This window comes from Cardiocondyla obscurior, linkage group LG05, assembly GCF_019399895.1.
Source record: "Cardiocondyla obscurior isolate alpha-2009 linkage group LG05, Cobs3.1, whole genome shotgun sequence".
Classification (NCBI taxonomy): domain Eukaryota; kingdom Metazoa; phylum Arthropoda; class Insecta; order Hymenoptera; family Formicidae; genus Cardiocondyla; species Cardiocondyla obscurior.
The window spans coordinates 7,296,172-7,320,312 of record NC_091868.1 but is presented as its reverse complement, the minus strand read 5'-3'; the positions used below and the strand labels follow the sequence as shown (position 1 = coordinate 7,320,312).

The 24,141-nt window shown below is 44.4% G+C and overlaps 1 protein-coding gene and 1 long non-coding RNA gene across 10 annotated transcripts in view; one reads left to right on the top strand and one right to left on the bottom strand.

Annotated features, from left to right (window-relative positions):
• The window catches only part of P120ctn (adherens junction protein p120), a 45,342-nt gene that overhangs the window by 8,740 nt on the left and 12,461 nt on the right, over window positions 1-24,141 (top strand). Inside the window, exons 2-14 of one of the 9 annotated variants that reach the window (XM_070656372.1) lie at window positions 12,708-12,785; window positions 13,408-13,473; window positions 15,004-15,045; window positions 15,134-15,263; window positions 15,720-16,002; window positions 16,466-16,591; window positions 17,553-18,172; window positions 18,491-18,878; window positions 20,571-20,588; window positions 21,188-21,501; window positions 21,655-21,958; window positions 22,079-22,217; window positions 22,732-22,843. In XM_070656372.1, coding sequence (XP_070512473.1) covers window positions 12,754-12,785; window positions 13,408-13,473; window positions 15,004-15,045; window positions 15,134-15,263; window positions 15,720-16,002; window positions 16,466-16,591; window positions 17,553-18,172; window positions 18,491-18,878; window positions 20,571-20,588; window positions 21,188-21,501; window positions 21,655-21,958; window positions 22,079-22,217; window positions 22,732-22,843 — 2,574 coding nt within the window. In that variant the 5' untranslated portion in view covers window positions 12,708-12,753. The other 8 variants (XM_070656371.1, XM_070656377.1, XM_070656378.1 and 5 more) reach the window with 8 other exon arrangements.
• LOC139102489 (uncharacterized) overlaps window positions 12,207-24,141 on the bottom strand; it is a 29,114-nt gene continuing 17,179 nt past the window's right edge. The window contains exon 2 of the long non-coding RNA XR_011545703.1: window positions 12,207-12,375. This is a non-coding gene — a long non-coding RNA (uncharacterized lncRNA). The remainder of the gene's footprint in view (window positions 12,376-24,141) is intronic.

Sequence of the window (24,141 nt, the reverse complement as noted above, 5' to 3'; positions counted from 1 at the left end):
TGTAAAATAACATCAATGCGCGAATATCTGTTGGAGCGTAATTACAGCGTGTAACTGCGCCCGCTTATAAGTACGGTTAAAATCCCCGCATTTATCGCGACACCGCCGCCGCGCGCGATCACACATGTGTAAATTACAAATAATTAATCCGAAATTTAAATGCGCATTTACGGAATTTAAATTATTAGCGGGATCGCGCGGGGTGTATACGCGCGATAAGAACCCGCTTTGCGCCGTATTTTGATGCGGCCGATACACGCGCGGAATTACGCGCAAGTGAGCACCTCGTTAAAATGCGCCGGATGAAAACGAGCCTTAGGCCCACTTGGACTAAGCTCCGAATAATTTAATCGGAGATCCGATATCGAATAGAACAGAGGCTTTACTACGTGGAACAAGGTCTCCAGTTGGATTTTCGATTGAACGGTCTCGGATTAAATTAATTTCGACCGAAGTGGACTTCGGCCACGATAAGGCACAGTTGTTCCAACATCCAGCATGAATGTTACAGGGCGAGCGTTTAAATATCTCGGCGAGATACGCTCGTTAAACGTCGCTCGGGCCGTACGTGCTGCGGCTCGCCGGCGTTTATACCTACTATACAGGAAAAACGGGCGCGGCGTACAGGAAATCGACACGCCGCCGATTAGGGCAATCAAGCGGAATTCTCAAGTAGCGCGTAATCGGAAATACCTGAGCTGCGTCGCTGAAATTCAGTCCAAGATTGCAGCCCGCCGCTTCTCCTCCCGGCCTCTGCCTCCCCTGCTTCCCTCGCCGACCCATTAGCGCTGATTCAGCCGCATGGTGAATAGTAGCGGCTTGAGTCGACCCCTGACTGACCCGAATGAATTTATCAGAGGGACCCGGAGAGAGGATGTGTCGTACTTTCTCCCCGTCCCACTTCCCCTCGTCCCGGATTCGCCCGGCTAATTTCGAATCGCGCCACGGAGAATTTCAGATTCGGACGCGCGTACATTTCTCGTCGATATTCGGCGTCGATCCGCGACGAGCGAGTTGTAACTTCTAGCAGAGACCGATCGTCGTTCGCCGGGCATAAAACGCGCTCCGTTCAGTTCCCGGCGTGGACGAGATGATTTTGCGCTCGAATTTATTTTGAGGAGTCGCGACAAGAAGCCACCTTCCGATCACGACCGTTTCGTCGTTTTTGCGCGATGAGTTTCTGATAATCCTCCCGGATCAATCGACGTCTTGTCCGTCGCTAGCGCGTAATTGAAATTATATTAATTACTAATCTCGCAATAGAGAGACAAGCGGTGAAACGCTGCACGCTCGGACACTCAATTTCGGAAATGGCCGCACCGGCTCGCGGCCAAGTTTCACGATTTGGCAAATAACGGCGAATTTTCTGAGAGAATAATTTTGAAAACATGAAGAAAAAAAGAAAAAAGAACGCCACGCGAATAATGCAAATCGAATCGAACAGAACCGCTGATGCGCCTCGCTTTTACCGAAGCGAAGGCATTAAAATGGAACAACTCCTTAACGCCCCTTCTTTTTCCGCGTTATTGTGCAATCCGTGCATTCCGCCAAAATTGCACCGCCGTGTCCCGCCGAAATATCGGCCCGCGGAAAAGCGCATCGCCCAGAATGACGCGCTGCACTCAGCGATAAGCGAACTAATTTCGCGAAAAGCCTTTATATTTCGCGACACCGACGTGGGAAAATTATTAGATAATTGAACGTCGTACAAAGCAGTCCGAAAATTACTATGCGTGAAATAATTTCAAATCGGATCAGTATTTCAAGGAAATCACGAAAACAAGGAGATTATTACGAAATTGTGATAATTTTGAACGGCAAGAGTTGCTAAGCGCATTACGGCGTGACGAGTAAAAGTCGGTATTCTTATTCTTTTGAAGAATATAAAAAGAAAAAGAAAAATTGAACGAAAAAGAAAATAATATCTATAACGAGGGAGCGGTGTCCGAACGGTCCGCGAATGACAGTCGTGACGATAATTGTTAATTAAGCGCGATCGCTCGTCTTTCTCGCGCCCATTCAGCACTTTTGCCCCGTGGCTCTCCGTTTCGTATTTCACAAACGAAACGTACGTTTGTTTTTACCGGACGGTAGTGTCTCGCCCGGCGTCTGCGGGCCAACGTCTTCGGGCGCCTCTGCGGGAGAGAAGAGGGGAAAAAAAAAGAAAAAAAAAAAGAAAGACGAAGGACTCTATACGTCACCGGAATTCTTCCTAGGGGCCAGGAAATGGCTCTCATCTTCGATGGCTTCCTGCCTACGACAAAAAGAAAGGGCGTACGCGCGCGCAGCTTCTCGTCATCCTGTCTTTCCTTTTGCGTCCCTCTCGTTTTCCCTTCCTCTCCCCCTCGGGCGCTTTTGTTCCACCTGGGGTGCGTCGCGACGCACTCGAGATGCGACTGCGGAGAACACAGGGGTCTCGCGCCGTTTGTCTCGCGCCGTTTGTCTCGCCCGACCTCGCGCGACCGGAAGCGGGGAACCGAAAGGACCGAGGACACCCGCGTTGCGTTTCGCTCGCGATTTGCGCCGTTAATTCGCGGTAAACGCCCGACGCCCAAGCCGGCAATTCCCGGTACCGTTAATCGGGACGGTGAGATAAGTGGTTCGACATTTTTCACGCCGACGATGAAAGATGAAGATTGATGGATGGATTTCGCGCGATGGCACATAGAAGGACTCGCTCGCACACTTTCTCTCCCTCTTCCTTTAGGGAAAATTAATTCAGCAATCTCGTAAAGCCGTCTCGCGGCACACGCGTATCCGGAATTATTTGACTTCGCCGATATTAATTACGGAAATGCAGTTTGTTTCGCCGGCGTAACATGTACGAGTGCGAATTTATGGGGCGAGTCAGTTTTCGACACGCTCTTTTTCTCCTTTCGCAATAAATATATAATATACCTTTCTATTACATATCCGCAAAAGCACAGGCGTTTCGCAATTATGGACTTTGGTGTAATGAGTATATTATTTTATAATACGGTATAAAATGTTGTTCTATTATTTGTTACAAATTAAATTGCAACGTGAAAAGTAAGCTTTGAATAGGAATTGTCGTTTGCAAGCTTTGCGGGATAAAAGTAACATATTATATGGGTGACAAATACAGGCGGGTAATAATTGCGAATAAAATTATTACTTTTATTAATTAATTTTGTGAGCTTATGAAAATTTTTGCGTACCCAGTAGCCACGCAAAAATGGCTTGTTACGAAGTAAATAAACGATACGTACTCATTTAATTCTTTTTTTTTTCTTTTGGCCTGCCCCCGATCCTAATTACCTTCTTCCTCTAGTTGTTTTTTATTCCTCTATATTTTAACGGCGTTTCGACCGACGTGACACGCCGTCAATGTGGAGCCCTACAATTTCCCTTCCTGCTCATTCTTCGACCCTGTGCCCCGGCACCCTCGTGCGCCGGTATAGAAACGCATACGCGGGGTGTTCTAAAATCAACGGGTGTCCACTCTGTCGCCGAGGACGCCCGTTCAGCTCTTCGTAACAATAAATCACCGAAAAGAAACCTTTCGAGAAAAAGAAGCACCTTCCTCTTAAGTATTATCCATGAGAGAAGAGGGGAAAATCAAGGAGAGAAAGAAAAGAATAAAATCGCGAGTCTCGGCTAATCTCCAGGCGGAATTTGCCTCGGCGGAATTTTTATTTCGCAGCTCACAAAGGAATTTTATACGCAGGACAGAGGACCCTCTCCTGGTTTTTGTCTCGGCGTTCTCATCGAGCGGAGATTGATTCGCCGTAGAAAAAAAAAAAAAAACAAAAATCAAAAAAAGAAAGAAAGAAAATGGAAAAACGACACCGCGATGCTGCGCGGACACCCGGTACACGCCGGTACACGGCGTACGTACGTACGTTCTAGTCAAGAGCCACGCACATGCGTGCACTCCCGTGTCCCTACGTTCATTCATTCAAACACACATCGACCTCGTTGTATGCCACAGCGAGGACGTCAGAAGGGGGGACGGCGCGTCGGATAGGGCACGGGGGAACGGCCGTGAGTCGAAGAGACTGGAAGATTAGCAAAGGGAGCAATGAGACGACCGGGGGAACAACGAGGGGGGGCCAAGAGAAAGGGGAGTCCTCGCCGACTCCCCCGTCAATTTTCTCGGCGCGGTACGTTGCGTCGCTTTTCCGTTCGCAGATTTACACAGGCGGGCGCGGGTATTTGCGATCGTCGATCATTTAACGGCTGATGACGGAATCCTACGGTAAAGGGGAACGTTGGGGGGACGTTCGCGTCGACGCCCGTGACACTCCTCTTATTGCCGTCGCCCGTGTGCCGATCGATCGATTGCGTCACGGAGGAATTAATGAAGGAAAACGGCGTGTATTAATAATAACACCGCGGTCCCGTAAGTTATTATCGGGTACGCTGTTGCCTTCCCATTCATTCGTTCCATCTCGCGTAGATCCGGCACGCTTGAACTTCACGTACGTGGATCGCAAAATACGATTATTACCAGGCGAACGAGTTGTTTTACGCTGCATCGAATGCAACATTGACACCGGCGTCGTAAAATTTAAAGCGCGTCACCATCCGCGGCCGCGGAGTCATCATGTTTTAATAATGAGAGCGACTCGGATTTCAACCGGCGCACAAGCAAAGCCGATATCTCATTTCTAAAACTGTCGCAGATTTTATACATTCTATTAAAAAGGTTTTACATTTAGAATTTAAATAAGGACTCTTAACTCTCGTCGCATTAAATTTTAACACATTTTCCTTCGCATCTGCGTTTTATCCCGGGGCAAGTTTAAAGTTTTATAAATTTATTGTCCCTCGTCATAAAATTTCCTGCGCCGCGCGCTCAAAAGCGATCGAAGCAATTTTTGTTTTAATTTCCCAACGTTATACGTTCGCGGGAAGAAGGAAGAAAAGAAGTTTCCTCGCTCGGCTGGCAGTGTCAGTGAAACACCTGAGAAAATAATATTCTTAAATTTCTCTTTCCGTTCCTACTTTCTCATTCCCGCCATTACATTCAATTTCTTTCGCTTATTTTTCGCTCTCATTTCTGGATTCTCTCCCTTTTTTTTTCCGGAAAAAAAAGAAAGAAACGAAGAAATGAAAGAAAGATATCCCGCCGCGTAAGATCCTCCGAGAGTTAACTGAGATCGTCGCGCGAATTTCGTCGAGCGCCGGCGCACGTGTCGCGGTCACGATCGTCCCGTTTTCCGACAGCGAAAGGGAACTAAAGAGAAAGAGAGGCGGAGAGAGGGCAAGAGTAAACGAAGAGAAAGAAAGAGAGAAAAAGTTCAGAAAGGGCGAGAGAGCAGCTTTTCAACAACGAGACAGTGCCGCGGAATAGAGAACGAGGTTGCGGCAGAGTTCTCATTCCCTCGCGATATCGTCGTCTGCTTTCCTCCTCCCCCCGCTTCCCCGGCCGTTTCTCCTTGTGCGCGGCCTCTTCTTCTCCCCCACGGTACTCTACGTCACCCTTTAGCTCCGCTCTGCTCGTTTCCTTTCGCGCGAGCGACGCGCTACACGCTTCTCGCGCTCGTACTTCCTGCGTGCGCGCGCTGCGATGCGCTCCGTTCCTTTTTCCCGGCTTTCCTCCAATCTTTCCCTTCCTCCCCTCGTTCTTATAAGAGAACACCGCCCGCTCGTTTCAGTAAGGGGCAAACGCGAAATAAAGCTTCGCTATTGCGCGAAGATATTGCGAGAGAAAGAGGAAACCTCGTTTTGTACGTCTAATATATTTTATATTACATGAATATCATATTTTAACTAAAAATCTTTTTTGCTGTAACTTTGTTTTTTCTTATCAAGGGATCTTTTTTTTAAATTTATTTATTAAAGAACAGTTTTTATATTTTTTTTAATATTATCGCGACAGCGAAAGCTGCGAATATGAAAATAAAAACGCGACGCAGCGATTCAATGATTTCTTTTTTTTTTTTTACAGTAGCGAAAGCGGGGAGTTTGCGAGTTTAGTCCTGGTGGTTGCAAACAAAAAATCTTGCTCTTGATGTAATTTTAGTTCGACTTTAAATCAACAGTCCTTAATTTGAAGACAAACGTTAGAAAGTTGTCGGAAAGAGAGTCCGAGACTGAAAGAGAGAGAGAGAAAAAGCGAGGAGGAGAGGAAAGAAAACAGAAAAGATTTCAAACGATCCAATGCTTATACAAAGCTCGAAGACGTCGTCAAACGACGCTGCGGAATCGTCGGAGAATCCTCCGGGGGATTAAAGCACCCGGGTGCACCGAGCTACTTTAAATAAAAGAAAAGAGGAAAGAGATCCCGTTCCGACGACGGGCATGTGAAGCCCGACCGATTCTCCTTCGTTCTCTCGGATTTACGTGTCGACAGTGTCCGGGGTGGGTGGGTGGGTGGACGAGGATACCGGGAGACTGAGAAATCGGAGGCTTCTCGAAAATTCAAACAAACGTCCGTCCAGCCGCGCCGCGCCGCGCCGGATCTGAGCCAACGGATGGTCCGTGAGCCGGCGTCGTCGATTTTCGCGCTCGACGATAAAGCGCCGCGTACACGAGGGTGAAACCACGTCGAAACCGTACAACGCCCGTGTTAGGTAGGTTCGTAGGTAGGTAGATAGGTAGGCGTCAACCGACGACGACGCCGCGACGCCGCTGCCGAGGAACGCAGCGGAGCGAGAGAGGGAACCGGACTTCGGGGGTGGCCCCGGCATCGATCGCGAGATAGTTCCTGGAACGTGCGATTGATTGATGGTATTCCCCCCATCTCCCCCTCTCCCCTCCCCCCCTCGTGCGCGCTGTGCGAACTCAATCGCGCCGGGAAGAAGAAACTCTCTCTCGGCGAAAAACCCTTTTTCCCCAGACGGGAGTGTCTCTCGCGCCCCAAGAACCGACGTCGTGAGATAATTATGGGTGGCTGGATCGACGGACGCGGGTGCCTGAAATCCGTCGAAAGTCGGACGGATCACCTGGGGATGAGCGCGGTCCGACCCACATCTGCGCCTCCGGAGGCTGGGGAGCGGAAAAAGTACAGCTGCTCGAATTAGCGGTGCGACGGCGGCATTAATCGCACGGGCGGGGAACGTAGGGAGGGTGGAGGAGAATAAATGCACAGTTATAAAAATGTACAATGGCACAATTGAAAGCAGGAACGATAATTAAAAGTTACATAAGCGAGACGTGAATTCGAGTAAATGAAAGTGAATCAACCTTCTCACGCAAGATAACTCCCGCGTGTCTCCGTCGCGTTTTCCTATCTCTGAATTTTGTACAGTAATTTCTTTAAAAAAAAAAGAAAAAAAAAGAAATTAATTAATTTTGAAAGTTGATTAACAGTCTTTCAAAACTTCTCGACAAAATCAGTTTAAACGTTCATGTTTCTGTAAAATATTATATAGAATATGTATAACTATTATTTAATTTTTTATATTCTTGTAATATAATAAATGTATAATTTTTAATATTTTATTTTAATAAATTGATTTATATTTTTAATAATTTATAGTGTCAGAAATTTAATTTTTACCGTATATAAAAATGTAATTGTCACATTTACCGGTATATTTATGCATTCGCAGTTGGACTTTGCATCACCTATTTTTAGTTAAATAATTAAATAATTAATCTTTTAACTACGAGCCAACCAGATTACGCCGGAAAGATGCCAAATAATTTAATTATGCCGGCACAATGACGGGGGCTAAAGAGGAACATCAATTGCATTAACGCGCCCAGCGAACGCCTGCGTTATGCCATGTCGGGGATAAACATTTACTCGGACGGTGAATTCGTCAACACGGATATTTTCGCGCTTCCGGTATAATGAAGAAGAATTGCGCAATGCAACACATATTGCGCGTTAGAAAATAAAATTTTAAAACAGCGAAAGATAATATTAACGCACCCGCGGCGGCGATTTTCGTTTACGGCGCGATGATTTTTCGCGCCTCATAATTTCGAGGGTAAATTTATGGAAAAGCGGCGCAAGCGATCGCACGATTTCGAGGCCTGACCCGGGGCCGATCACACGAGATTTACAAAGCGCAAAGTGGGGGATTTTCGAGCTGCGCCCTCGGCACCCTCCGCCCTTCACCCTCCGTGACGGATAGCTCGAAGCGGAACAGATTGCTCTTATCGAGCGAGTTTTCGCGCTGCATCGATCACCGATATAATGCACGTCGGCACGTTTTTACGTTTTCCGACTCGACTTCTCTCTCTTTCTCCTGCTCTCGCTCTCGCTCTCTGACCGAAGGGCTGAGGTTTTCCATATTTTTCCGCGTGCGATTTACTCAACAACGAAAACACGCATACGTTTTGTCCAATACCAATCAATTCGTACGCCGAATAAAAAAAAATTTAATTTGTTTATAAATCGCTATGGCTAATTTAAAACAAACCCCGTCCATTCAATGGCGAAGGAAATGTCGATGCAACGATTGAATTAAAAATTTCTCGAGGATGCAGTCGGCCACGAGGTTATCAGATTGAGGAAAATTTAATACATCTTTAATAAAGCGTTCCAGAAAGGGCACATGGGATCTTATACAATAGTCACACGTTTAAAAGAAGCACGATATTAAGTTCTTATCGAAATAACGATCACGCGGATCGTTATCCGCAGAGGAGGAGCGTGGGCAAATATTTGCTTTTGACAGTCAATTTTAAATTTATCTTTCTGTTCCGCGTGCCGCAGAAAAATCAGGATAAACTTCCGGACGTGCTTCCGAGATGCGCGGACGCTGCGGCGAGTTTAACTATTCCACTGAGGGGGCGGAGGGAAAAATCGTGCGGAGGAGACAGCGGGAATTGCGCGATACCGTAGTACCCGGTCTTTTTCTCGGTCATTTAGATTTCTCGCTGCGAATGCCGCGGGATGGGAGAGTCCGTGTGGCCGGCGGAGAATCGACGACGCGGGGCTATTTCGCAAATGAGATCCGAGGGGGTGGCGAGCGGCCGGCAACGGGGGAAGGGTAAATTATATGGCACCGCGCGGCCTTTCGAGAATACAGGCCTCCCCCTTACGTGTAATTACGCGATCGTATTTACATACGCGCGTCCCGCGGCCATTATCGCCCGGCGAGATCTTTTACTTTGCATTCTCGGGCACCCGCACGCACGCATACGCACGCACACCGCGACCCGGCCGCGAGACGTCGCGGACAAAGACCGGAAAAATACGAATTTCTAATCGCTACGTAATCGTAACGCGTGCGACTCGACTGTTGCCGACTGCCTGCGGAGAGTGAGAAAAAAAAAAAATCCTCGGACGTAATAAAGGAGCGAAAGCGCTGTGGGAAAAACTAGGGAAACGCGCAGACTGACCCAGAATTACCAAGTTCCCCCGTTCACCTCGGTGTACAAAGACGATTTTTAACGTTTCTATATAGTAAAAGCGTCGAGCGTAGAAAATAAAATTTTCAATCGTACCTCGAGGATTTAAAATAAATTTTAAAAAGCACTTGAAAATAAATTTCGGTATGTAATTAAAGAAAATTACCAAAAAAAAAAATTTCTTTTAAATATATTTTACTAGTGTGTGACGAAAATAAGACTTTTCTTTTACTCGCAAATGTACATTTATAATTTTTAATGAAAAATTTCTTGAAATTTGGCCGGTGTTGATATAAATTTAACACGCGGTTTGATATTTTCACCGAGGCGGTCGATGTGAATTTAATTAAAAATCCGCGACCCGGATCACGCCGACCGCGGACGAATTTTCCGGCGGAGAAGAGCCTTTCCGGAGGGGGAGAAATCTTCGATCGCGAAGAGCCGCCGGTTTCCGCCCGGTGTTCGCGAATCCGTCACGATGTGTGAAAAAATCTAATATGCCCGACGCCATTACGGGGATAAATCCGCCGCGGGCGGCGTCGCCCTACATTCTCGTCCGTGCGGCACCGGTGAATTACCGATCCGACGCGGATCGTCAAACGGCACGGGACAAGTCCGCGCCTCGATTGCCCCAAGAGCGGCCCGTGGCAGGCGTAATGAACATCGACGGCAATCCGGAATGGATTATCAAATCCGATTTTAAAATTTGTCCTCGATGCGAAGTGCACGTCCGGACACCGCCGCCGCCCGCGCCGATCGAGTTATTATTACTCGCGCGGACGGATTACGGACGCAGCGGATAAAAAATTTGTTATCAATCGCACGCGGATCGACAGACGGAATGAAAATCGCGGCCGGCCGAAGCGAGAGAACCCGGCCGCTAAATCCTGTAAAAAAAACCTGCCGAATCCGCTGGCGAGTCGTCGAATACAGCATCGCGGGCCGTTATTAGCCCCAAAGCAGATTATCGAGCGCAACGAGATTGCTCGAAAGCAGATCAACCGCGGTCGAAAGTAATCAGTTGTAACGAAATTTTTCACGTTCGCGTTATATTTCCGTCGCTTAAGTGGCACGTGGGACTTTCTAAAATCAGATGATCACGGCGGAGTTGCACGCGATTCGACCGATTAATTTTTCTCGCGTCAAAAAGATTAATATGACGCATTAGACGAATTAACAAACAGATCGTTTGTTCGTTTTCCCTCCCTATCCACCCTCCGTCCCGCCATACGTTACTTCCCATTATCGTGCGAATGCGACGGTAATTGGTTTTCTATCATTGCGCGCGTTAATGGCAATTTTAAATTAACGCCGGTGGATATCCGGCGTAATTAACGGTTCAACTGTTTCAATGCGGGGCGCGAGCCGCAGTCGTTGCAGAGATATATATTACCAAACGGCGGGGAGGAGGAGGTCCCATCTCTCACGTGCGCGCACGCAACGTTATTTGCTCGTGTAATTAATACCTTTTTCGGATGTGCATTAAATTTCCGCATTGCCGCTCGGTATCATTCAACGAGCCGCGACGATCCGCGATTTTTCTCCTACCGCGGCAGGAGGCGGGGCGGGGCGGAAAAGGGAAATAAACGACGGGCTCGTCTCCTCTTCATCCTCCTCTCTTTCCGCTTCCGCTTCCGGCGCGTGATTGTTAATATACCGTTTTATTAATTCACGAGAATTGTCACCGCGTGCGCTCGCTCGAGTTTTGAGCGCCTTTACATTATAACTTCAGCAACGGCAGGATGAATCTTTAAAAGTAAGCCCTGTACCCCGCGCCCGCGGGGAATGTCGACACGCGGAAATTGCGCCACCGCCGGGCGGCTTACGCTTATCAATAATAATAACGTAGTCGCAATATGTACGTAATAAATTACCGAAAGTCTGTGGAATTGATAGGGCGTAATAGTAATGCGGTAAATGGAAAACGCGCGGTGTAAAAGTATTTCATTTCTTTTTTTTTTTAACCGCGACGGATACGTGTAGACGTCGATGCAAACTAGATGACAGGAAGCGGGAAACCATCTCGGAAGCTATCGCGAATTATAAGTACATACAGCTCGGCCCGATTGGCCGAAAAATGTACGCTATCATGTCCACGTCTCGCGGGCTCGCTCGCGAAGTGGCGGCGGCGTGAATTAAACGCGCTATGATGACAAATTCATACAGTGTACCTGGCCGAACGATAACCGGAATGGGGCTCGTTATTTTTCCACCGCAGCGGGCAGTGTTCATTTCGCCGCTAGTAATCAAGTGCTCTCATTAATAAAGAATTTGGGGCATAAATTAATTATCGCCCCGATCCGATCTCCCTTTCCTCTCTCTCTTCTTGCCGCCCGCGTGGCGAGTTTTCCATTCTGTTTTCCCTGTGCATTGATCGCAATTTACTCGACTGTTCCGAAAATCGACCGAATCCCTCAGTTTTGTGGAATCGAGCGGTCCCACTCGCGAGAGAAACACCGAATTATTTTTTTCCCCGCCCGCTCTTTCTATCTCGATGATCGAACACCGCGAAATTATCTCGCGCCGCGAACGACGATCCCCGAAGCCGACTTTTTTTCTCTCTCTGACTTTTTTTTTTTCTATCTTTCCCTTCTCTCAATGGGCGCTAATTTACGTCGAGATTTTCGGACCTGGCCACGGAAAATCCGCGGTAAATCGAAAAATGCGATAAAAAGAGCGCCCGGGCGAGAAATTAATCGCAGTCGGGAAGGCCTCGGACGTGTTAAATGATGAATTAAAGGGATTCTCTTCGCCGACGAGCGAGATATCGTTATACGGTAGGCTAACAAATAATTGCGGATTATGCCACCTAAATCAATCGCTGGAGCTCAACGAGATATATAATACAAATGAAGAATTACGATAAACGAATGAAGGAGAGATAAGAGCTGCGGCGCAATATTCGGCCGTCGTCATTTCAACGTTATTCATCGTTATTTCAACGTTAGTTTTCAGCCCTGAACGTGATTTATTAATTTTATGAGACTAGAAGAAACCACGCGTGGGCATTAAGAGATCCCACCCGATTGTAGATTACATAAAAAAAAATGATGCGACTTACCAATATACATGCGCTTCAGCGGAGTTGTAGAATTCCGGTGACTGTAACATAAAAAAGAAAATGTTATTGTAGACATGTCAGTTAATGAGATTAATAAAATTAAAGCGAACCTCAAAATCGCCGACTTGACAGCCGACGTTGACTCTCGCTTGGCGTAGTATTATAATCTCAATACAATTTTATTTACATCGAAACGTGATATGCGGCAATCTATGATTCACACTTGGCTGATAAGAATCCCACGCGTAAATAAGAACTTTCTTTTTACTTCTCTTTTATACGGGCGTAAATAAAATTCGTACTGCGGACTAGAATTATTTTAGAGTAACATGTGTAGAATTATGAAATTATTATTATTTTTTTCTTCTTTCAGGGGACATCACCCACAGCTCGGGAGCGCGAGACGCAAATCAGCTGGTATGTCAAATAATCAGCTGGTTGACTCCTGTCTGTAAGTGTCTTTCTCTATGTTAAAAAATAGACCGCGGCAAAATTCTCGCACGCTTCTCCGATCAGTATCGTGTACAAGAGACTAACATTGTATGTTATTAACGTCATCTCTTCGAGCCATTCATTATCATCGCTCGCGCGAATCATCTCTCTTGTGATCGTCACACATGTCCGCGCTTTTCTTTCGCCTCTTTTAATACTCCGCGGTCTCTGTTTCGCAATAAACCCCAAGTAAATCCGCGGAGCGTGATTTCTTGAGATCTGAACTCCGGTCTTACTTCCTGATAACTTTGACGTCGGCTTTCCGTTTGCGATAATTCAGGCATAATTACAAAGTTACCCAACGCGCGCGGGGGATTAAAAAGGGTTTCGGCGTATTAAGCTTCGAGCTTTCTCGCGAACGAACAACCGGAGGGGGGCCGCTTTTCCCGTGGATTACCGGGGCGAGTTTAAGTTGCCCCAACGCGGACGGTTCTCCAAGTCGTCTGAGTATCCGTGCAAAAGTCCCCGAGGCCGCACGATGGTGCGCCTCCGGTGAAAAAGACAGTTACAAAAGAGGTTTAGGTACAAACGTAAGCGCCGACAGCGAGCGAGTTTGATAACTGCGTATGATCAATTATTAGGCTGGTGAATCGCCGGATCGAGCAGAGGCAGGAGCACAACGTAACTCGCACTGAGATCACGCAGAGGTGACTAACATGCCATTAATCATGCGGTTACTCACGCCGAAACGCGCGCTGACCAGCGGACGATCGATTTTATCTCGGATTAATTGCGACGAGTCTCTCGTCCCGCGTCGATTCGCGATCTTCGTCTCATTGAGTCGCAATCGGAGTGACCAGCCTTGCGAAAAGTGTGCAGACTGCACGATGACGGCGGAGTGATCCCGCTACCGGCGACCGTCTCGAGCTACGCGGAGAATGTCATCGCGTAAACCGTTACAAGAGCACTCTAAATTACCGCGCGGCCTAATTAGCGCTGCTAATTGACCCGGCATTGTCGCGTAATTTCTAATAAACCGCTAAACGTACGTCGACGCTTTCGGTGTGAGTAACGCCGCCATATACCTACATCGACGCATGTTTGTGTAATCATTTAGCATGACGGGCGTGACGTGGTCGAGAATACTCCGCGCAATTAGTATCATCCTCCTCGAGATCGCCGCCGCCGCGTCTAGCCGGGATGCGTGAGCGTCTCTTCGTTTTGCGTACTTTGCTTGCTTTTCATCACGCGTCAATTAATACATCGCCGCACAAACTAATTTTCGTGACTCGCGATATGATTCGCGCGTTCTTCGATCAAGATGCGGTTTCTAATTCGCATGGGAGACAAGAAAATGTTGATTTGAATCAAGTTAAAAATGAGCAGTAGATGAGATCAATTCCGAATCGATCGAAGAACGTCGCTTGGAAGTTCGGTAACCTGCTTTGCGTAATTTTCTCGCGTGTATGACGCGTGTGCTACATTTCGATTGGCAGTTTATTATTTCAGACGTGAATGAAATGCCACCGAGTGAAATTATCACTTTGACTGCCGTGTCATCCATATCTGAGTGACGTGTGAGCTTCCGCAAGGGCTTTCTGTTACCCATTTGCGATGACAGTTTTATTTTCGCGCTAGAAAACAATTTTACTAAGTTTTCGAAACGTTAAAAAAGAATAAAAAAAAAAAACTGTGAATTCTATCAAGATATTAGAAAAATAACAGAAGTAAAATAACACATTATTAAAAGTAAAGATTACATCTTCGTTGATATTCGTTTTAATCGCAAAAATATCTATTTCTATTTGTGAGTGATTGACTTTATTTGTCCCACTTGCGGTTATATTATCTAATATATATGTATTGATCTATTATAGCTTTTATAGATTAATTAACTTTTTATTTAGTGTGATTTTATTATGCGATTGAATATTTTGGAAATAGTTTTAATAGTTTAAAAATTAGCTGTAGAGATAGTACTCTGGGCCTGCTGCGGAGTACGAGCTTGACGGTCACCGTTATACCGTACTTTTATTTGAGAAAATAATATGTTGTCGAGTTGAGTTTAATTTCGTAGTGTATTGCAAAATGTTAACTGTCGAGTAGTATTTTCCCCTTTTCTCCTTCACTTTCTTTTAGCCCGTTTCTCTCGAACGGTACACCTAGCATTTTATAAAGCGTTTCCTTGCACGCCGAGATGTATAACGAAGTCTCAAAGAGAAAATGTTCATTTTCAGACGCGTCCTGCAGGAGAAAGCCCCCGACATGCCGCAATACACGTAAGCTTACTATAGTAATTGACGATATCATGCTACTCCGCGTACGCACTTCCGCTGATCACTTATTTCTCTGATTCACCTGCTGTAGCGGACAGGGCGACACGGATTACCATGGGAGTAACGGACAGGCGGACACCCACTCGTTGCACTCGTCTCATCTGTCCGTCCAGGAGGATCCGCTGCTTATCCGAACCCACAAGCAACAGACTTCTCAACAAGTGAGAAACCAACATTTGCCGTCCGAAACGTCGCGCGCGACCCCGTTCTTCCCCGAAGTCTATTTACTCAATCTTCTTCAGTTAAAAAGAAAAAAAAATAACTTTATATATACAGCGGAGAAGTATTGGAAGATATTTGCAACTATCACTGCATTTACTGAATTATTAAATATTTTTTATATATAATTTATATTTTATCGCGTTCGGATGTACCTCTATTTTTTTTTTTTTTTTTTTAAACGAACGGAGTGAATTGCGCTCGGTTAACTTTATCTAAAACAACCGAGACTTCTCTTACGTTACGTTTATTTCGAAACTCTAATATTGCCGTTGACATAAATGTCACATACGATCGCATTTCGCGCGACGTGCATCGTGGAAACGCGGATATCGCGAGAGGGAGATTACGATTAATAACGGCGAGCCCTTTTTTTTATTTTTCTTTGCTCCACGCAGGTGACGACTGTGACGAAAGTCGTGCGCGAAGTTTCCCACATGGAGCCGGATCCGGGCGCGGTCAGCTACATGTCGGTGCCGTTGATGTCACAAGACTATCAGCATGCGGATCCCCGCTACCCCGCGGACCCGTACATGGTCAGCTTCGACCATTATGACCCGTACTTGGGGTACCCGCCGCAGCCGGGGTATCCGGGACCCCATGGTATCTACATGCCGCGCTCGCACTCTCCCCACAGCCCCCACAGCCCGTCGGAACATAGTCGTGCTTCTCCACCACATGGTACGTAGCAGATCTGTTATCTCGTTTGATAATTTTTGACGGGTCAGTTTTATCGAGCAAATATACTATTTTTGCAACGCGACACATGCTAATTATAATATATGTACTAGAGAAAATATATCGCATTTATAATATATGTATAATATCATCGTACGCGCACATGTGTAAAAATAAATTAATTAAACGGCAGATTAAAATTGAATTAATTTTATTATTTATTGTAATATTTCGCGATAAGTAATATATTAGGCCTAATTTGATATATCGTTTAATGGGGGCATTTAAAAGTTTTTAAATTGCAAAAGATAAATAAAACGACTGTTTCCGGAGAAAGCTCTTCCTCCGCACCGAGAGAGATTATTAGGCGTGCTTCGGAGACCTTACCTCGTTTCTAAGACATCTCGTGGAAGGCACGAGGTGAATTTTCGATAACAACATAAACACGGTGATCTATTTTCCGCAGAGTACATGCGCAAGGGCGCGCCCTACGTGGAGGGTAGCTATAACGACATCGACCCCGGCTTAAACCCCGCTTTGCAGGACCATTATCGTATTACGCCGAGTCCAGGTGGTCCTGGAGATCAGTACGGTAGGTGTTCAGGCTCTAACAAGTGCTAACTGAGAGGTCCTCGGAATCGAGCTCGCGGCGGACTCGATTTTAACTCGCCGCGCGACCGCGATTACGATTCCGCGTAATTCATCCTGCGATTCACGTTGCGTGAAGATCGAACCGCTATCAGCTGCTGAATACAGATGGTTCCAGCGAGCTTTCCGAACGTCCTCCTTGCGACGGAGGTTGCATTCATCATTTATCCTAACTCCGTGTCCCACCGGCCTCCTTTCTCCCCCGCCGTCTGTCGAACAGCTCCTTCGATATCGAAACGCGGATTAATATTCCCCCCCTCCCCTTCCCTTCCTTCTCCGAGTTCTTCGTTAATGATTTTACGCGATTTATTGAAGCCATTCATATTCCATTAGACCTGATTGAAAAATGACGTTACCTTCTTTTCGCGATCGTTACGTAAAGTCGGATGACACGGCAGGTGTAAGAGACCATTTAATCTGTCATGTAAAACGACGTAAAATTGTATTTTAATTCTCGCCTGAAACGCATCACTTTTAATTATAAACTTTTAGTTCGGAATTGCACCGTCTTCTTTTCAATCTGTTTCCTCGCTCGCGAGGAAATAAAATATGAAATATTAATCATAAAATAGAAAACGACACCACTTTATAAATTGAAACCGGTGGCTATCGTATAAATAATTGAAATCTTTATATATGTATATAATTTTAATTAAAAAAAAAAATTTTTTTTATATTATTAATATCATATTTGCAATATTACAACTTTTCAAAGCGTACGTGTGAACTCATACCATTAATATCTTCGTGTCTTGAAGATAAGGAATCGCGAAGATAAGGAGTTATTGACGAAGATAACGTAAATGAATTATGGGCCTATGAGACTTCCTATATTAGTGGAACTTCTATAAGAACGAGCGTCAGATCGTAATTGGATTAATAATCGATGGCTTGCCCGGTTTCAGACGAGAGTAAGGTGGCCTATGGCTACGTGTCGCCGTCGCCGTACGGGCCCGTGGGGTACGGGCCCGCCGTGGGTGTCGGGCCGGTACCGAGTGACGTTCCCGGCTATGAGGAAGGCCATCCAGGTGTGCCACTCACGTCGGCCGTGCCTCCGGGCATTTTCGAGGACGAGGTGCACCTGCAACGGCTGCAATCACGTCACCCGGTGGTACCCGGCATGGCGAGTCCGCTTGACGATGACCAGAAATCGATGCGCTGGCGAGACCCGAACCTATCCGAGGTGATCGGCTTCCTGAGCAACCCGAACAACATAATCAAGGCGAACGCGGCTGCGTATCTGCAGCACCTGTGCTACATGGACGACCCGAACAAGCAGAAAACGCGCAGCCTCGGCGGCATACCGCCGCTGGTGCAGCTGCTGGACCACGACAATCCAGACGTGTACAGGAACGCGTGCGGTGCTCTGAGGAATCTATCGTACGGCCGGCAAAACGACGAGAACAAGCGCGCGATCAAGAACGCGGGCGGCGTGCCGGCGTTGATCAATCTACTGCGGCGGACGTCCGACGCAGAAGTTAAAGAGCTGGTTACGGGGGTGCTGTGGAACCTGTCCTCGTGTGAAGTGAGTGGCTCCCGCAAAATCCTTGTTTAAACAGAAGTGGATTTTATCGTTGCCCGATTGCCGTCGTTTTTCCGCGGTGTCAATTGATTCTCTCGTTTAATTCATTTCGCGCCGTAAGAGTAAATGCAGTTATTAAAAAAAAAAAAAAATATATATATATATACATAAGAAGCCTCTATTTTATTAACGAGTCGATTAATTATATATCTATTTTTTTTCTATTTAATATTATTTAGCACCCGATTAAATTGATATTGTTTTAACAAGCGAGCTCTCAAACTTATATTAAAAAGTACTAACTTTGACACGTAATTTCAGGATCTGAAGAGATCAATCATCGACGACGGCGTGACGATGGTAGTGAACAACATAATAATACCTCACAGCGGCTGGGACCCGAGCTCGTCGTGCGGCGAGACCTGCTGGTCCACCGTGTTCAGGAACGCGTCTGGCGTGCTGAGGAACGTGTCGAGCGCGGGCGAGTACGCGCGAAAGAACCTGCGCGAGTGCGAAGGCCTGGTAGACGCTCTGCTCTACGTAATGCGCTCCGCGATCGAAAAGTCGAACATCAGTAACAAGATCGTCGAGAACTGCGTGTGCATACTGAGGAATCTTAGCTATCGCTGTCAGGAGGTGGAGGACCCTAATTACGATAAACACCCGATTCAGTCTACGATGCAGAACAGAGTCACCGCGCCTGCGAAAGGTGAGCTTGAGAAGTACAATAAGAGAAGGTGGTTTGGAGTGTACAATGCGCGACAGAACGACCTAGATTTTTTTTTTTTACCTTCCTCGACGGGATATGTAAGAAAGAAAATTCAGAAGACTGATCTTATCTCAATTCAAATTTAAGATGCATTTAATCTGATTGAAGGATATAGAACGTTTACACACACACAAATGCTCCTTTATTCGAATTTATAAAGGTTTATTTCTATTCTATTTCTTTCGTTTATTTCCTGTTACTTTTTTATATTTAATTATCGCTGAAAATGTTTTTCCTGAGGATTTGATTTCATCTCAAGTCTTAAAAAAAAAATAAAAAATGCGAGACATGTTTTTATATCTCTCAATCAGATTAAGATTAACTAAAATTAAATTAGTTGAATAAAAAATTATTTTGCGAGCATTTGGCCAATTAAATTCTTATTAAGAGTAACGTGCGTAAATACAGATCAAAAATGTACATTTTTTAATTATGTTGTGGTAAAAGTATTTTGCTTAGATAACGTGAACGTGTGAACGTGGTACCTGATAGTGTACTTTAACGAGGAAAAATAAATTACGACGATAGAGGGATATCTCGTTGCTTTTGGAACGAGTATGTTTTCCCGCAACACTCCCCCGATATGCATGTGGCCGCAGTCAAAGCCTGTGTATATGCGCGTGTGAGTGTATAAAGATTGGGAGGGAGGAGGTAAATGATTCACCCCTTAAACCAACCATGAAATTAGATCGGAGGGGACACGCAGCTTCCCTGTTGCAGACACTTTTCCAGCCATTGTGCGAAACTATCGCGACACGGCCTTAAAAACATTTGATTATCTCACGGTAAATTCAAACAAGGCAATTTGTCAGCATCTTTTATTTTTAACGCACGCGATCACTATAAATTTAAATGTTACAAATCTCCACGCGTACCTGGCGGAGTTTCCAAATTTTTTTTTTTTCTCTTTTTTTTGTTTTTCCTCACAAAAATCATCCGAAACATTTATACGCGAGTCGTTAAAACGTACTGTTATATTCTCTCCGAAATAAGCAACATTAGTCCGAATAAAATTGTACCATTAATTCTCCACCACTTGCATTTCACGGACGCGGGACTCGCTGTTATTTTATGGCGCGTAGCTGGTAGTTTATAGATAGTTAGTTTACATAGCGTATTAAATTTGATTAAAACTTCCGGGCCGGTTTACCGAGGTGAGATAGCGCGGGGACGAAATTCGTATCGCTCCGTAAACCGTAAATAACGCACTTAGAAAAGTGGCGATGGCAAAACGTTGCAATTAAGAGTAGATGGTTTGCTGTAGATAGATTATTGTACGTCTCGCAATCTTTCCACAATTAAATCCCCTCTTGATTTTTATTAATTTGCCTTTTAATGTTTTTTCGAAACGGATGGATATATACGGTGTGTCCAGAAATGTACATACACGACGGCGAACTTGTGTATTATATATTTTTGCATACCTTTGTCTGTATCTGCTGAGTTTTCTATCTCTTTTTTCCGTTTCTAGACAACAATTAACTACACACAGTTGTTCTAGTTATACATTTAGAAAGTTTTCCATTTTTTTTTCTTTATTTTTGATTGATTTCGGAATTCCATTGATGACTCACACAGATCTTTTATGAATCCTAGTTCAGCATGGATTAAACTGTGTTTCAATCTTTTTAGCGTACAGTTTATGCCAAGGTAAGCCCCCTCTTGCAATTCCATTGATAAATTAGTTTCCGTTTCGAAGACGTAGTTATTGCATGCTCTGTCTTGCCAGATCGTAAGCTGACTACGTTTATACGTGATTTTCTATTTTCCCTATAAGTGCAATTATTTATCATTCTTTTTATTTGACGTAACCCGCTGTTTTTAAGCGGCGGTTTATATTTCTGTATACACTATCTATTTTGCAAAATTGCTAAAAATTCAGAAGCAAAATTGACCGAACGGCGAACAACGGGCTTGTTGCAAAGTGTGGCATCTAGTTTATAGTTTCGTTCTTAATTTCGTTTATTCCGTAGATACGTATTTCGTTAAAACTTAGCAGGTTGTTTAGAGAACATAGAAACGTAACAGGCGCCTCAGGGATACGCGCAGCCATACTTCTATCGGTATCGCTCAATGTTTCCGCAACGCAGCATCGCGAAATAAGGAATCACACGGTTCGACAATTGGGCATAAAGAAATCTGGTCTCGTGTAAAATCTGACGTAAAATTTTATGTGACAATGTGCCTCTTGGCCTCGCGAATTATCCCTGGCGATTAATTAATATTGGCCCTTTTCCATTCTGCTCTAGGTGAGAATCTGGGTTGCTTCGGCGGGAGCAAAAAGAAGAAAGACGGCCAGCCGGTGCAGAAGGAGACAACCGCATCACGTACGACGAGCCCGCGAACCGAGCCAGTTAGGGGAATGGAATTACTCTGGCAGCCGGAAGTGGTCCAATCGTACCTCAGTCTCCTGCAAACGTGTTCGAATCCGGAAACGCTGGAGGCCGCCGCTGGGGCCCTGCAAAATCTCGCGGCCTGCTACTGGCAGCCGAGCATTGAGATCCGCGCGGCCGTACGCAAAGAAAAAGGTCTCCCTATATTAGTGGAGCTCTTGCGAATGGAGGTAATTACGATGTGTATTTGACTGTTCTGCGAGTTTTGCACAAGACACTCGAAATTATGAAATGTACGCGTTACTCTAAGTTTAATAAGAAATTAAATATATAAGATTTATAAAATTTAATCCAGTGGCTAATAATGTATTTTCTACGCCTAGGTGGACCGAGTTGTTTGTGCGGTCGCGACTGCATTGAGAAACTTGGCGATAGACCAACGCAATAAGGAGCTAATAGGCAAATATGCGATGAGGGATCTCATCCAGAAGCTACCGTCTGGAAATAATCAGCACGATCAGGGCACAAGCGACGACACGATCGCCGCGGTGCTCGCGACTCTAAACGAGGTCATCAAGAAGAACGCCGAGTTCTCCCGGTCGTTGCTCGACGCCGGCGGTGTCGACAGACTGATGAACATCACCAGGCAACGCCAGAAATACACGCCGCGCGTTCTTAAATTTGCAGGTAACATTTCGCGATTAAAATAGATAACGAAATAACTATTCGACAAAATAGACGGGTCACAAAAGTACGTAATCGACTTAATTAATTCTGAGTACAATAAATACATTAATTTTATTTTAGGACAAGTGCTGTTTACCATGTGGCAACATCAAGAGCTGCGAGACGTTTATAAGAAGCACGGCTGGAAAGAGCAAGACTTTGTCACGAAAACCGTCGCCGCTAGGAATTCAGGGCCTAATTCACCTAACAATGCAAACAGGTAATTATTGCTCGTAAGCGGAGCAGTAATAAATGAAATCAGGTACATACGAAATATGGCTAACAGGCTGCCGCAATGATTGAAATATCGACAGTATAATTATCGAATTCAATTAACCGTTGTAATTAAAAGATTTTTACAAATTAAATTATAAATATGAATAATAATAACATAGATAAACGCTAATTTAGTTTTGTAATAATGTGTTTTATGTTATTTAACTTTCTACATTTATTAACAAATTTTTCTTTGATAGAATTTTTCATTTACATTTAATCATCGAAAATTATCATTAAGTTACCGTCATTAAAGTTAATTTATTTTCTTTTAAATAATATATTTAGTTCTTTCTGGTAATTTATTTTCCAGGACTCCGCTTATATTTAATTTATGATTTATTTGTTTTGTTGCGTGAATTGATTTAGTTCGCGATACTTTTTATGCGGAGTCCTACCCTTTTTTTTTTCCTCTCGTGCAACTTTGATTCTACGTTAAAATATAGTTACGATTGCAGTACTCTGAATAGACCGATGGCGAGCCAGGGGAGCACAAGATACGAGGATCGAACGATTCAGCGAGCGAACATGAATTCGAATAATGTCGGTCGACCTACTATTTATCAATCAGTAAGTAATAATAACTAACAACATCATTAGATAAGTATACGCTGCGTAGACACACACCGTAAAACGAAAAGAGCGTACTCGAAGCGTAGACAAAGAAATCCTATTTGCACATTATATTCAATCTGAGCCGTCGGTCTTACGAAAAAGTTTGCTAATATTTAATAAAAAAAAAAGTAGAAATTCAAAACTATACTAAATCAATTTACCTTTTAAATGTGGAATTGTATTTAATGTTTATATGAACACACAGATTTATACAAACTTTTCTACATTTTGGATATTTTACGTTAACTTTCAATTATTGTTTTCTTTAAAAAGATTATTTCATTCGATAGCAAGTAAAATATATAAAAATTTTTTAATTCGACAACTTCTTTCTTGAGACTGACGAGGATTCGTTCTAATAACCGATTATTTGGTGCCATCATAATTTTGGAATATTCGCGTCGTTATACGGAATAAAATTTAAGAAATGTAGTTTTTCGATATGACTTCCTTGAACACAACCAGATGGATCGTATACATCGATAAATAATTATAATTAACTTTGTAGTTACTGTTTGACTTTACTTAGGCTCGCGAAGTGATTCAAACACGATGAAGGTAGTTACCTAGGACGATCAACACGGCTTTTGGCGAAATTAATTCTGCCAAAACCAACGTCACTCCGTAACTTATATTAAAAAACACACACAGCTATTGTAATTTGCGTGATAAATGCTATTGTACACAATCTAATAATTTATATCACCGATTGTCTTCCCGCAATTTCGGATAATCTTGTAAAGTTTCCATTTCTATCACGCTTTTTGTTAGAGAAAATAGCAAAAATATATGCAATAAAAACGGAACTTCTAATATCTTTTTCAAATGCTTGAAAATTTCAAGATAAACGCTTCTGATAAATGTTACTATACGTTCCGATAAAAAATTAAAATTAGTTATCATGTATAACACATTAGTGTGAATCTGGTTGTACAAGAATCTACATAAATGTTTACGTAACGTTCGCACGAAATGTCGCACGAGACTGGACCAAAACTTTCACTTTTTAATAAACGCCGCGTAGTCCCTACCCACTTTCTAAAACCTGAAACTTTTTGCACGGTTTTTCATAACGATTTCCCATCTTATTAATTAATTTAATCGACCGTATGAGCGGAGGATTCCGTGTGAAACGTAGAAACGCACCGCGCACTACTGCTACTAACGATTTTAGGTCTAAGCGAAGATACTTGAAGTATTCGCATCACCGTTGTACACACCTATGTCTCCGGGAAAAACGCACAAATTTACAC